Source organism: Physella acuta, unplaced genomic scaffold (genome assembly GCF_028476545.2).
Source record: "Physella acuta isolate Inbredline_101_S28 unplaced genomic scaffold, ASM2847654v3 ptg000099l, whole genome shotgun sequence".
Taxonomy (NCBI): Eukaryota; Metazoa; Mollusca; class Gastropoda; family Physidae; genus Physella; species Physella acuta.
In genome coordinates, this window is record NW_026731619.1 from 567,939 (window position 1) to 582,169 (window position 14,231).

A 14,231-nucleotide genomic window follows, 5' to 3' on the forward strand; every position below is an offset into this window, starting at 1 on the left:
GTCACCCAACTGTTGTGATGTGAGGCGAGGACAGGTTCGACAATAAACCAACACGAAAGTACGAAAGAGACAAAGATTGCCTATTAGAGAATGGACCCCTTAACTTTCCTAACCCCACCATTTATTATACCCTACCTAACCTCTAAATTTACTGCGCTAAATGTCACTTCCCTCCCAATCGTTCCTATTCTACAGAATTGTGTATACTATTTATTTACATTCTTTAATCTCAATATAACTAAAATAGACTTTTGTTTGAAGGGTAATGAAAACATGTAAACAAAAGGGACGCTACTCTAAATCTATGTGAATACTTATATGCAGTGTGGGTGGGTGGATGGATGTGTGGGTGGGTGGATGGATGTGTGGGTGGGTGGATGGATGTGTGGGTGGGTGAATGGATGTGTGGGTGGGTGGGTGGATGGATGTGTGGGTGGGTGGATGGATGTGTCGGTGGGTGGATGGATGTGTGGGTGGATGGATGTGTGGGTGGGTGGATGGATGTGTGGGTGGGTGGGTGGATGGATGTGTGGGTGGGTGGATGGATGTGTGGGTGGGTGGATGGATGTGTCGGTGGGTGGATGGATGTGTGGGTGGATGGATGTGTGGGTGGGTGGATGGATGTGTGGGTGGGTGGATGGATGTGTGGGTGAGTGGTACGCTTTAAATTGTAGTAGATCACGTGATCAAACACGACACTCTCACAGCAGCCCTAACAGTCATGTATAAATGTGTCATCTAGTCCATATGGTCTTTGTGCTAAATTTCTCTTTTGCACATTTTTCGTTGTGTTTTTTCTGGTTGCGCATTTTTCTGTTTCCGTTTGCGCTTTTTTCTGTGTGCGCTTTTTTCTGTTTGCGCTTTTTTCCGTTTGCGCTTTTTTCTGTTTGCGCTTTTTTCTGTGTGCGCTTTTTTCTGTTTGCGCTTTTTTCCGTTTGCGCTTTTTTCTGTTTGCGCTTTTTTCCGTTTGCGCTTTTTTCCGTTTGCGCTTTTTTCCGTGTGCGCTTTTTTCTGTTTGCGCTTTTTTCCATTTGCGCTTTTTTCTCTTTGCGCTTTTTCCGTTTGCGCTTTTTTCTGTTTGCGCTTTTTTCTGTGTGCGCTTTTTTCTCTTTGCGCTTTTTTCTGTTTGCGCTTTTTTCTCTTTGCGCTTTTTTCCGTGTGCGCTTTTTTCTCTTTGCGCTTTTTTCCGTTTGCGCTTTTTTCTGTTTGCGCTTTTTTCTGTGTGCGCTTTTTTCTCTTTGCGCTTTTTTCCGTTTGCGCTTTTTTCTCTTTGCGCTTTTTTCTGTGTGCGCTTTTTTCTCTTTGCGCTTTTTTCCGTGTGCGCTTATTTCCGTTGCGCTTTTTGATTTGCGCTTTTTTCCGTTGCGCTTTTTTCCGTTGCGGTTCTTTCCGGCCACCCTTAGAAATGTAATATAATATGAAGAGTGTTGTCCGTCGAAATGTTAGTTCACCAAATATACAATTCTGTTGTATAACAGGTGTTTATACATGTAGTCTTTAAACTAAAATTATATATTTTAAAAGTTTTTATGATTTAATTTACTATTGTATGTATTGAATCGCTTGCAAATAACATTTAGATTCAGTTCTAAAACAAACTAATGTTCAAACCAATCGTGTCAATAGCCAATATTAAAAATAAAATCAGCTCACTGTTATATAACACTATTTTTAACACGTTTTTATTAACTCAGCTTCGCGTGTGTTTGTTGTTAAAATTGACATCGAAAATTAACCCACTTCTGATTGCTCAATAGATCTGAAATTTGGCATGTAGGCTACTTTCGCCTAACAATTTCAGATGCAATCATAAAAACTAGCAATTAGAGACGGTAATTAGCTTAATTTAATTACGCCCCAAGGACCATAAAATTGAGGACATGATTTCTAAAGATACCGACAAGACTGGAGGCTTATAGACACAGTTACTTCGGCCCCAATCGATGTGAGCGCGCTGGCCGTGATCGTATAGTGGTTAGTACTTCGCGTTGTGGCCGCGACAACCCAGGTTCGAATCCTGGTCGCTCAAGATTTTTTTAGTCCGTGTATTTATAAACACTTAGTCAATTCATACTTAATCAAGTCATTAGATAAAGTAGAAAATAAACTATATAAAAAACTTTTTTAAAAACCACGTTTTTCATGTGTAGCAACGGACTAAAAAGGAGAAAATAAAATACTTAAAAAAAACTTTTTAAAAAACCACGTTTTTCTTGTGGACTAAAAAGTAGAAAATAACTATTTACATACATTTGATGACAAAAAACGTGGGTCGGGCAGATGGGTCGGGAAATTTGATGGTGAACGTACCCACGTTTTTTGTCATCAAATGTATGTAAATAGTTATTTTCTACTTTTTAGTCCACAAGAAAAACGTGGTTTTTTAAAAAGTTTTTTTTAAGTATTTTATTTAACTTTCCATATTCCATTAAACTTTAGTGCAACGAAAGGATAAACTTCCGATTTCATTTTCAAGCATTAAAATATAATCTGCAATTATATAAGCTACTAATTTCATTACTTACCCACATTGATTTCTATGACTGAACTGTTGACTCCCAATCTCTCTCTACCTGTAACGTTAGGGAACATGTTAACTATAATCTCGTTTTGTCCTAGCCTCAAACTGCTGGCAGGGAATGTAACTCTGCAAGTAGCACTGTAGTAGAAAATACGTCTCGTAGAGTTGAATTCGGTTAGGTTTTTTATTTGGTATTCAAAACTTGTGTTTGGTACCTAACAAAAAGAAACACGGAACACGTTAAACGAAATATAAATTCTTATTATATTCCTCGGTTGTTTTTTTTTTTGTTTTGAACGAGGGATCACTGAAATGAATGGTTTTTTTTTTTGGTTTTTTTTCCAAAAAGTGATTTTAAATTCTTTGATAACAGGTTGGTACTCATAACATAATTAGCATTAACCAATGTATGCTTAATTGAGAAGTACTTACACAAACTATTTAAATATGTCTATTTTACATAGATCATAGTTTTATTTTAATCAATACATACACCTGAGACAACAGCACATTCCGGTTCTGGGTAGATCCTATCAGTTTTACATTCTATAACAAAGTCTGACTCCACATGCTGAGATGGCAGCTCTGTGCAGGTTAAGTTTTCTGGTTTTGCTGAAAATATTAGTGCTATGTAGGGCCTATAGTTTGACCATTAATTTATGGCTAATTTAGTTTATTAGGCTAATTATTAAATAAAATATATTTTAAATAAAAACTTATTTATTAAGTAAAAACCTACTTGTTAATTAAAAAAAAAACCTTTTGTTAAATAAAATATTAGACGAGGTATAATTAATAAATTTTAATAGCTCTGCTTACAGTACACTTTGAGCGGCGAACAAGAAGTCTGGATGATCGAACCCGCGATGGTGCAGATAAAACCTCCAATTTGAGTATCCATCTTAGTTATATTTAAAACACTTTTATAAGTTCCCCCCATGTCTTCAATAGTTGCAGAAAAATATGTAGAATAGTAGCTGAAACACGATGATCGATTACAGCTGACTACAGAATTATAATCATCAATCGCAGGAAGATACACATGCCAGTATAGGTAGAGATAGTTCGTAGAATATGAGGCCATGCAAGAAATAGAGTATGGTTTACCATCTTCCGCTGGGGGACACTCTAATGCTGTTGAAAAGACAAAAAAAAACAAACAACAAAGTTAAACAGTCAAACATAATAATTACAAAACGAAGTAGAATATGTTTGAGTCCTATAGAACTCTTCTTAAAAAGAAAAACCTTTTCATAAAGATTTTACCTCACATGTTCTCCATTTGTAAAATTACATTACGGGTGTGAATAGACTGACCTTAATTCCCATCATATTAATTACAACATAAAGCGAGTATAAACTTACTCCATTTTTATTTAATGAATGTTTTATTGATTTACTGCAAATTGCTATCGCCGGCCCCTACCCCCTCCTTTATTCATCAGGGCTTGAGTCCCTCTGTGATAGCAATTAAAAAAAAAATTACGACCCACTAACACATCATCATGCTTTACTTACTGTGTACCGAGGTAGCTGCCATAAGAAGGAATACCATGAAAGCTAAAATATATCTACACAGATTGAATCGGTACTGAGTTGAAATCATCTTCAATGCACTCTAAATGCCAGACAAATTCGAATACATAGTTGGCTTTTTATTAAAACGATTTTAAATTTCAAAATGAAGAAAATTAAGGCATTATCTATGTGTTTTATCTTTGCTACACGAATAGTTTATAGACACAGGAACTGCTATGTAGCTTCACCCTGTAAACATAATATAACACTCTACGTGTTTTCAACTGTAGCAGGAAGTGATATACACATTGCTTAGCATGGCATAGGTCTTTGACAGTTTTAAGTTGAAAGGATCATTGAAATGGGAAACACTTCGACATTTTGGAATCACGGACATATTGTATATGTTTTTTACACACTCCTACATAATATATCGGTATACAACACTCTGTCCACCTAATTCAGTCACCGCTTCCACTGAGTAGGCCTAGTGATTTTTCTGGTTCGTTGAAAGAAATGTTAATAGAACTACTATAAAGACTTAAATATATAAGTATAAGATTAACAATCGATAAATTTAAGCAAGCATTTACACATTATTTCCAGAAGTAAGTATTAATTATGAATTAAAACTGAATACTGTAAATTTCACTTTTTTCGTTCTACGGTCAAAAAAAATCAGCGCTTCGTTATTCGTTCCCTACCAACAACTGCTGTATTCATATCTATCACGCTATAGTGCTTACATCCTCACAATTTCTATCATTTCAAACAAAACGAATGTAGCACTTTTAACTATATAACTCATTCTCTCTGTCCTTGGTAAATACAAACTAACCCTCATCCGTCCTCAATCCACCGCCATAATCTAACGTTAGTGCAGGTATGTAAATCGTTAACCCTACCATTAACATTATCTACACCATCGCATAGACTATCACCATCACATCACATACATCACTTCTTAAACAAAAAACTTTCTAACATGTTATAAATATGTGCATGAACCTTAAAGCAAATGGAGTGGTTAGTGTTTGGTCTAGCGGCTAAAGTAAGGATAGGCTATAGAATACAGGTTCCGAAACATTTTTTGGGTGGCAACCCTTATTTATATAGCTCAAGTCACCCCCCCCCCCCCCACACACACGCCTTTAAAGCTTTTTTGAGAAGGAAAGAACTACGACGAAAATAATGTGTTTAAATGTTGTTTTATTTTTATTTTTTCAAAATAGTGTATTGTGATTGTGAAAATTGCATGCTGTTAACCAGTTCTGGTGCACAATTTTTTTACTATGTCGTGCTGTCGTATTTGAACTGTCATTTGCCGCGGTCCCTAGTTCTATCATCTGCACTGACAAAATCCGATTGCGAATCATATGAATCGGATGTGTTTGTGTCTTGACCTAAACCGAAACACTAAGACTGACTCACCAAACCCATGAGGTTCGATCGAACCCAGATGAAGAACAGCTGTGTTTGATCAATTCTCTGATGTTTACAAGATTCATAATGACGAAAGAAGTTAAAATAATTGTAAGTGTATTCTGAATAATTCGTCTTTAATTCACGAGTTTCGAAGGTTTCGTAAAGTTTTGTCACTGAGAAGAACTTAGCGCAACACGCTTTTAGGTTTCTCTATTTCTTTTCTTGTCAAGTTTGTAAAGCCGATTTTATTATGGTTTTCGTATAAGTTGGCGACCCTTCAGAAGACCCATCACTTTGAGAACCCGAGCTGTAGGATAAAGATCTACTAGCCAAACCAAAATATTTGTATGGATATTCGTCAAGTATGATTGTTATCTACATAAATCTTTAAACAAAGCAAAGGCTAATACAAAAATCAGAAGACACTTTACCAACAGGCGAATAATAGGGACAAGGAATGTGTCAGTTAGGTTGACTCAGTACAATTTAACATAGGCGACTCAGCTGTAAACTATGACAAGGAATGTGTCAGTTAGGTTGACTCAGTACAATTTAACATAGGCGACTCAGCTGTAAACTATGACAAGGAATGTGTCAGTTAGGTTGACTCAGTACAATTTAACATAGGCGACTCACCTGTAAACTTATGCCGATAAAAATAAAACGCCCATGCTTTTCACAGAACCAATCAGTTCATCACATACGTATCCATACGTCACGTTTACCATAACAAATTAAACAAACGTGAAAGTAAAGAGCTTACACTAAATTACATATATGTTTCTTTATACTGGATATTTTCAAATCATTTGCGTGTGTTTTTTTTAAAAAGAAAGTAAAGAAGCAACAAAGTACATTTTCAAGTAATGCGGTTATTATTGATGTAAGTCATTTCAAAATGCTACTATAAAATGTACATAATTAAAATCACTTCTGATTCCTGAAACATTAAAAGAGAGTAATACCGAGGTAGGCTAACTTCTTTACATTTAGATCCTACAAGATCAAGTTCAAAGTAACATTCATTTTATAACGCCATTTTTCAGTAAAGATTAAGTCAATTATAACTATAAACCATTAACATGTGTTGCAAAAACGCTTATAAAAATTATTTCAATTTAAGCCTATAATAGTTGTATATAGTTTTTTTAAGCAATTCAATAACAACAGACAAAAAATTATTTATTTGCTGATCTCAAAAGCTGTTAATACCGTTTTACGAAATACAGAGGTATAGATTTAGATGTAACGTATGAATTGATATAAATCTAGCTCGTTTATTGTAGCACTGTAGTTCCGCCCCTGTCCCCGAGTGAGATACCTATGCGACATTTCTGTCCGCTATTTTTAGAAACCTTACATCATTGTTACGCAGTTGTCAGATAGAAACAACTAATTTTTTTTTTTTGCGGAGTGAACTATTAAATCTAGTATTTTAATTATAATTCAATTGTAGCATATGCAAAAAAGTAAAATGTTGGACATTGTTATAACTGAGTCCATTGTCGATGTTAGTGGGTTATTCTCCCCCCCCCCCCCCCCACCAGAAAAATGACAGGCCGTACCTTGATAGAAAGGCATCACCGTCCCAATTAGCGATGTGCAGGCTAGGGGTAGTACCGGTCGCCCGGTCTTTTACCTGAGTCACACCCAACTGACTTGAGATGCAAATTTGAAGAAACACGTAATGAGATACCATATTGTATTCGAGGTTAAGCCACGACACAGACCCCAGTCTGTGTGGAGGACCAGAGACATAGGACTATTAGGACAGTCAAATGTTAGCCTTAGGATGTAGACATGTTTTGTGTTGTAAGGTTTGGTAGAGCTGACCGCTATTGATAACTAAGTTTCTCTCCTGCATTAGACAAGACTAAAACTATCATCGATTGTTTAGTATCAACCATACATTATATTAAAGTCAATGAGCTGAGATTGTGTTCGTGTTTATTTTGCATAATCAAGTAATCTACTGTTAATGTGTCTAGTTCATCACACAACTGTATAATCTCTTTACTGCAGTCATCAAAGACATCAAACCATAGTTCCAACTATACGGATGACTTCATAACATTTTTGGTGGATCAGCGAAAACATTTTTTTTGAAGTTGCTGAAAGGATTCACATTTCGACCAAAGAGCGAAACCGCCTTACAACATAGTGGATATTAGCTCAAACTACTCATTGGCTAACTAATTGTGGAACTGAGACAAATACCAATTTAGTACATGATCGGATGTAGCAGCGGACATAACTCTTCTTATAAAGTACGTCAAACAGCGAAAAGAACTTTCTGAAAATATATTGTGAACTTTGGAACATTGATTCTCGATTCATTAAACAAACAAGTTAAATTTAATAACATTGGCTGTAGTCAATAGTTAAACTTAAGACTAAACTTATCCTAGCATTTTTCTTCGATTTCAATATTCTCATAGTTAAGCTTTATTTGTGCTGTAGCTTTATTTCCACTCTGAGTTTTGATATCGTTAAACGTTGGTTCCGGGTTTTTCTGTGCATATAAGTTTGAATCTCCCAATCTGGTAACATTACTGTAGTTGTTGGTCATTGGTTGCGGCTGTTCATTGTTCAGGTCTGGCAAGTCGTAAATATTTGCTGCAAAGAAAAATGTAAGTTATCGTGAAAAGAACACAATATTTAGATTATTTTACGGTGTAAGATCTGACGCATATTGGTATTCTTTGGAGTAGAAGTGTGAGGGAGGGGAGTGGTGAAGGGGTTGTTCTGTAAAGATGAAAGGGTGTTGCTCAATCTGTTAAAATTATTTGACGTTATTTATGACCACTATTGTAGCCGATTTAACCAAACAATCTCTCCTATCGTCTCAAGTTGTGTTACGAAACCTAGCCAGTCAAGTCTGAGTTTTCCTCCTCAATACAAGTGATGTCATTTGCGTTCAGCCGCCTATTTTTCTAATCATCTTTTCGGTGCAGCTTAATCTTTAGCAATTATTTAAGTGTGCCCTTACTCTTATGAAACTGGTGGTAAATTTAAAGTTGTATTTTTTATATTTAAGACATCAATAACAGTTTTTATTAATCCAAACGAAAAAAAAAACATACCACTCTGATTGACAACTCCATATCGGTGCTCGTCAGTTTGCGTAACAATGACGTCATCATAATTTGCTGGCTTGGGGTCACGTGAGCTCATGGCTCGTCGTTTTCTGATGACTAAAGCAAGGACCGCAGCGATGATGCCTAGTGCCACAAGAGGTAAGGAGATGCCTAGACCAACGCCAAGGGCGAGGTTGTTATCTGATGATTATGTCAGGTTTAAAACAATAACAATACTAGTAATAATAATAAAAATAATAATATTAATAATAATAGTTTTTAAACACGAAGATCGTATGTATGTAATTGTTTTCAGATAATCAACACCCAGGCCATATACTCAGCATAGCCACAATCTTAGCTCTGAAGGCTTGATCATGCCATTATACCTTGCCGGTGTTCATGTAAGAAAGTTCTATTTGAACGATTAGATTAGGGCTTAGATTAGGGTCTTAGTTTGTAATACCGTTATCGCTGTTCGACTACTTAAGCCCAACAAATATCTAGTTAAGACTTAGCAACGAGAAACTCAGAAATACTTTACAAGTGTTTTCAACATATCCAATCACATCTTTAACCCGAAGACATGATTTTTCTACTTTATGAAATTATATGTAAATTTTAATTTAAAAAAAATGCTCGTGTACCCTGTTCCTCTTGTACTGTAAAGTGAAAGTCCAGGCCGTCACCGACGCCATTGCTGATGGTGAAGATGAACTGTGTAAAATCCTGCTCCTGTACGCCAAAGATGGCCAGATTAGCGCTCCCATAGAAGGGCGTGGTCTCTGTGTAAACTACCGTGTACCGTTGTTGTCGTATTTCGTATGGCGACCCCTGGATCAGGTACTTCAGGGAGTAGGAGGAGGGGTTGGGGTAACCGAAAACCTTGACCTTTATAAATACATCTCTCCCTTTTACAACGGGGAATATTCGGTTATTTGTTTCATCTGCTTGTAGGTGAACTGAACCTAGAAAGGATCAAACAACTTGAATTAACGAATAGGCCTACCCTCTCATAATCATGTAACAGTATGGTCTACCGTCATAGTCATCATATTTTCCCTAATCAGTAGATGTAAATATAGTTAAGAATATGTTGATGGTGTACCATAACAGGATAGAATAAGGATTAGTCGAGATGCTACATTACAGCGTGGCTAAACAGCTTTTGCACCTACATTTCTCTAATTACTCCTCGACCACATGAGCTTTTATATATATATATATATATATATATATATATATATATATATATATATATATATATATATATATGTATATATATATATATATATATATATATATATATATATATATATATATATATGTATATATATATATATATATATATATATATATATATATATATATATATATATATATATATATATATATATATATATATATACAAATATATACAAATGTATATATGTATAAAATATGTATGAAAATATGTATGAAATTATATATTGTATATACATATGCGTATATATATATATATATATATATATATATATATATATATATATATATATATATATATAACATTTCAGCAATGACTGAAATCCCTTTGCTGTTCAAGTTGTAAAATGTCAGTGCTGCAAGCAACCACTGACAAAATCTCTGATCAGCATACCCATGCTGGCTACATTAGAACATAAGAGCTCATTCAAACTTGTAAAGCCGTGGCTGGGACCAAATTGAACTTTGACCTACAGTTGGTGACCAGTCGTACACTGGCCGATGTGTTGTCATGTCCAGCCACGCCATTGTCGGCCGTGCACCAGTACTCATCAATGTCCACACAGGCCAAGCTTGGGATGGCCAGAGACAGTCTTCTGGTACCGTTCTCTCGGGTCTCGCTAGATCTCGTTCCTTTTCGAGATATCGTCATTTGTGGTGGTGGGTTGCCTTCAGCTAAACAGGTCAGTTTAACATATCCCCCAATAGATGGATTCAGTTGGGTTGAAAGGTCAATCGTGAAACTTGATACAGAAGAAGGGACTGTTGTAGAAAATATTTTTAAGTTGGTCAACAATACTCTTGTCTTTTTAATAGTCTTTACATATTCATGTTATTAAAATACTTGAGTATTAAATGAAACAAAACACACACGTTTTTCACTTACATTCAAAGCTTGCTTGAAATAATACACCCGGGTCCTCTACACCAACAGATGACACACCTCTACAGGTAAAGTTAAGTTGTCTGTCTATCCAGGTAGTTAAAACACATTTTAATTGACTCTAACAAAGTCTTATAGTACTGTTTCAAATATTATAACGTAATATTAAATTTGCTAACAGTTTTTCTTCCAGACTTTTTCACCGGGGAGGGGGGGGGGGCGGACACTGTTAAATGTTGCCTGGAAGAAACACTGTTCGCTAATTAACAATGCAGATTGGTTTTCACTTGACTTACTGCTAGCGTTATATCCTACACGCAGTACCACGGAACCCCCCTCATCACCAGGTGTAGCGACAGGCAGGTTGTTGGATGTAAACCATTCGACTCGGCCAGGTGGGTTACCTACACTGGAACGGTTACACCTGCAGACTGATGAAGCTCCTACCTTGATGTAATCAGTCACTCCTGGACAACTGGGATCCAAGACAGCCTTGGCTAAAGCTTTAAAGATCCAGTTTTTATTTAGCAAGGTTAAATTTTTTTAAAGAAAATAACGGAATTGAAGTATAATTTATAAATAATATAAAAGTTGTATAATATTGAGATATTAAAAGCTATAATATATTACATTATGTATCATTTAAAAATATAAGGCTTGTAATTAATTGTTACGTTTTTAAAATTAGTCGCTTAAGGGGGCAGTATCACCCAGACATTTGAAAATTGACGCAAAATTTGCCAAAAAAAAAAACTATTATACATACACACATACATTTTTTACCATAATAGTAAATATCAAGGAGCTATAAAACATCACATAAAGGAAAGTTAACGTATGATGCAAACATTTTTTTATAAATGATTTTACCAAAAAATTTTTACTAAGTAATTTTTGGCTGCGGTTTTCCAAAATTTATGCCCTTCCTGCTGAAAATACTCTAGGAGATGCATAACAGGGTAGCCTATATCTGGGACTAGAGGATATCCATTGTGACAAATTTTGAATGTTTTAGAATTTTTCAAAGTCAGACCGAAAAAATTGAACTTTGTTGAAATTTTCTTAAAAATTTATCCCTCATTAGAATGCTATCATTTTAGTTCCAACGATAGCCAATAACGTAAGGAAGGTTTATACCAAATTTAAAGTACTTCACTTATGGTTTCGGAAAATTGTTTACTACTGCTGTAAAAATTAGACATGTGTATGTCGAATAGTTTTATTTTGGTGAATATTTTTGTTTCTCTCCCCTAGTCTGGGTGATACTGCCCCCTTAAAATCCACAAATATGTTTGACACTAGATCTAAATAGCATATGACATACCTCCGTTGAAATCTATTGTGTTAAAGAAATCAACTCACTTAAATTGACGTAAACTGTGGAGCTGTTAACGCCGTATTGTAACCCTGATGTAACATTGGGATACAGGGTTGCAGAGAATGTATGTTGTCCTTGTCCTAGCTTGTTCAAGTCAATGGTTATATTGCACGTTGATGTATAATATCGCGATGTTCCAACAGTAACGTTTAAATTTTCATACATTATGCTTGCATTCGCTAAAACCTAATAATGCGGGAAGGCATATATATATATATATATATATATATATATATATATATATATATATATATATATATATATATATATATTTATATATTGTAATTATATTGTAATAATTGTTTGTATTATAGACAGAAATCGTTTTGTATACGTTTTTCATAAAAAACATGTTTAGACCCACCTGATTTTTGCTAAAGAAGACACAAAGAAGTTCAGGAAATATTTGTTCTGTTCTACACGATAATGTCGTGTTCGTTGACGAGGACTCGAGATGTGAACTGGCACAGGAAATCTGAATGGGCTTAGCTAGAAATGATCAAATAATAATTGCGAAGAACAAAAACGTTTGACTACAAGTACAAGCCAGAAGAGATGCGAGGTTGGGCGAACTAACACTAATAGAGCTGTTTGTATTAAGCCTTGTAGCATTAATCTTAACGTCGCGTGTGTGGTAGCAGGTAATAGAAATATTTTAAATCAGGGAAACATTCAAAAGTGTTGATGGCTTAAAGATAAAACATTATTCCTAATGATTACAGCCGTAAATAGTCTCAGAATAACATCCTAGCTTTAATTATTGTATAATTCACAGTCACATTTATGAGTAACTGAAAAAGGAATCTAATTAATATTTTACTCACCATACACATTAAGAATGAACATTTTGCTGTAAACTTTCGGTACTTGGTATATATTATAACTGATACCTTGAAAACGCGTCGACACATTTTTTACATACAAAATATTTACGTATTTTGTATCCACTCGAGACAAAGTAGCATTGAAGTACATTTCGTCCACGGCTAAACACAGAAGTGACCTTGTTTCACAGAAAACAATGTTGAATGTTTCATCTCTTATCTTAAGAAACCAATTTATGTATTTTAAACTTATGTTCTCGAAACTGAAATTTAATTCGAAGTCACTTCCCTCTTCTATTGTAAGTAAAACCACTTCATCATAACCTAAGAGATTAAAAGAACCATTGACTTAAATTGGTTAGAAAATGTACAATTTGATCATTTGACAATCGTTTTGATAATTAATCAACATACAGATCTGCAATCAATTCGGCGTATTATCTAACGAGACAAAAGGTCGGCATGTTTACATTCTTAATATTAATTAAAAACTTAAAACGCACTAAAAATAAGTCTCAAAAAATATTTTTATTGTGATTAAATATTTTACCGTTTGATTCTTCAATTTTTTTAGACACGATTACACTGACGGATGAACAGTTATTTTGTCGTGTGGCTGATAGAAGCTTTCGAATAAAATATACGTTTATGTGAAATTTCGTCCACCTAACTGAAACGGTGATCAAGTTATCGCCTTTGAGAAACCGGAAGTAGAGTAAATACGACTCCCTGATACCAGAAATCGTGCTAATTTTGAGAGAAAATTATAAATTGTATAATATACTAATATATGAAATTTCGTTATCGTAATTGAAACAGTACCCAAAATATCGTGTTTAGAGACAGACACACAGACAAACAGATACCATTGCAAAACTTAGTTTTTCCGACTTGGGGAGGTGTAAAACGTAGAGATTATGTGCCCGATTTTAAAAAGTCAACAATAATCCGTATAAAATAAAGAAGGGAGGTGTACAACGGCGAAAACTTAATTTCATGTGTTTTTTTGTGCACGTTAACAATAATTTCTCTATACTCTGTACACAAGAACGTAAAAATACGTTATTTCAAAGATAAAAGTTGCCGATTATTAAGCTTAGTAGTCATGTCTATCGCACACCAGAGTTTAAATAACTCACATGTAACAACTAAACACAAGAGAAATACTGTCGAGAAAGATAATAAAATTCGACGATCCATTGAAATATTTAATTTCCTATGCCTATAAATTGGCTTGTTTTCACATAGACTGGCACATGAAGATGCTTATATTTCTGCTAATACGCCAATAAGTATTTTTTAAAAAGGCTGGATAAGCACAGATATAAATGTATAACTGTCAATAAAATCTATGAAGTGTATA

At 34.7% G+C, this 14,231-nt stretch overlaps 1 protein-coding gene across 1 annotated transcript; it reads right to left on the reverse strand.

Annotated features, from left to right (window-relative positions):
* Positions 1-7,868: 7,868 nt before the first annotated feature.
* Positions 7,869-13,085, reverse strand: LOC131930528 (uncharacterized). Its single transcript, XM_059287063.1, has 9 exons — positions 12,869-13,085; positions 12,409-12,533; positions 12,029-12,230; positions 10,963-11,169; positions 10,670-10,753; positions 10,258-10,545; positions 9,189-9,509; positions 8,548-8,742; positions 7,869-8,080 (listed from the first exon to the last, which is right to left on the reverse strand). The coding sequence occupies exons 1-9, from the start codon at positions 13,017-13,019 to the stop codon at positions 7,869-7,871; spliced, it is 1,785 nt and encodes a 594-aa protein (XP_059143046.1). The 5' UTR covers positions 13,020-13,085.
* Positions 13,086-14,231: the final 1,146 nt, after the last annotated feature.

Excerpts from the sequence above, each read along its gene's own strand:
- LOC131930528 (XM_059287063.1), bottom strand. The coding sequence starts at position 13,019 with ATGTACTTCAATGCTACTTTGTCTCGAGTGGATACAAAATACGTAAAT. Across the intron at positions 11,170-12,028 it reads CACAGTTTACGTCAATTTAA|CTTTAGCCAAGGCTGTCTTG; the intron begins GTGAGTTGATTT and ends GGATCTTTAAAG. Across the intron at positions 10,754-10,962 it reads TGTAGGATATAACGCTAGCA|ACAGACAACTTAACTTTACC; the intron begins GTAAGTCAAGTG and ends CTACCTGGATAG.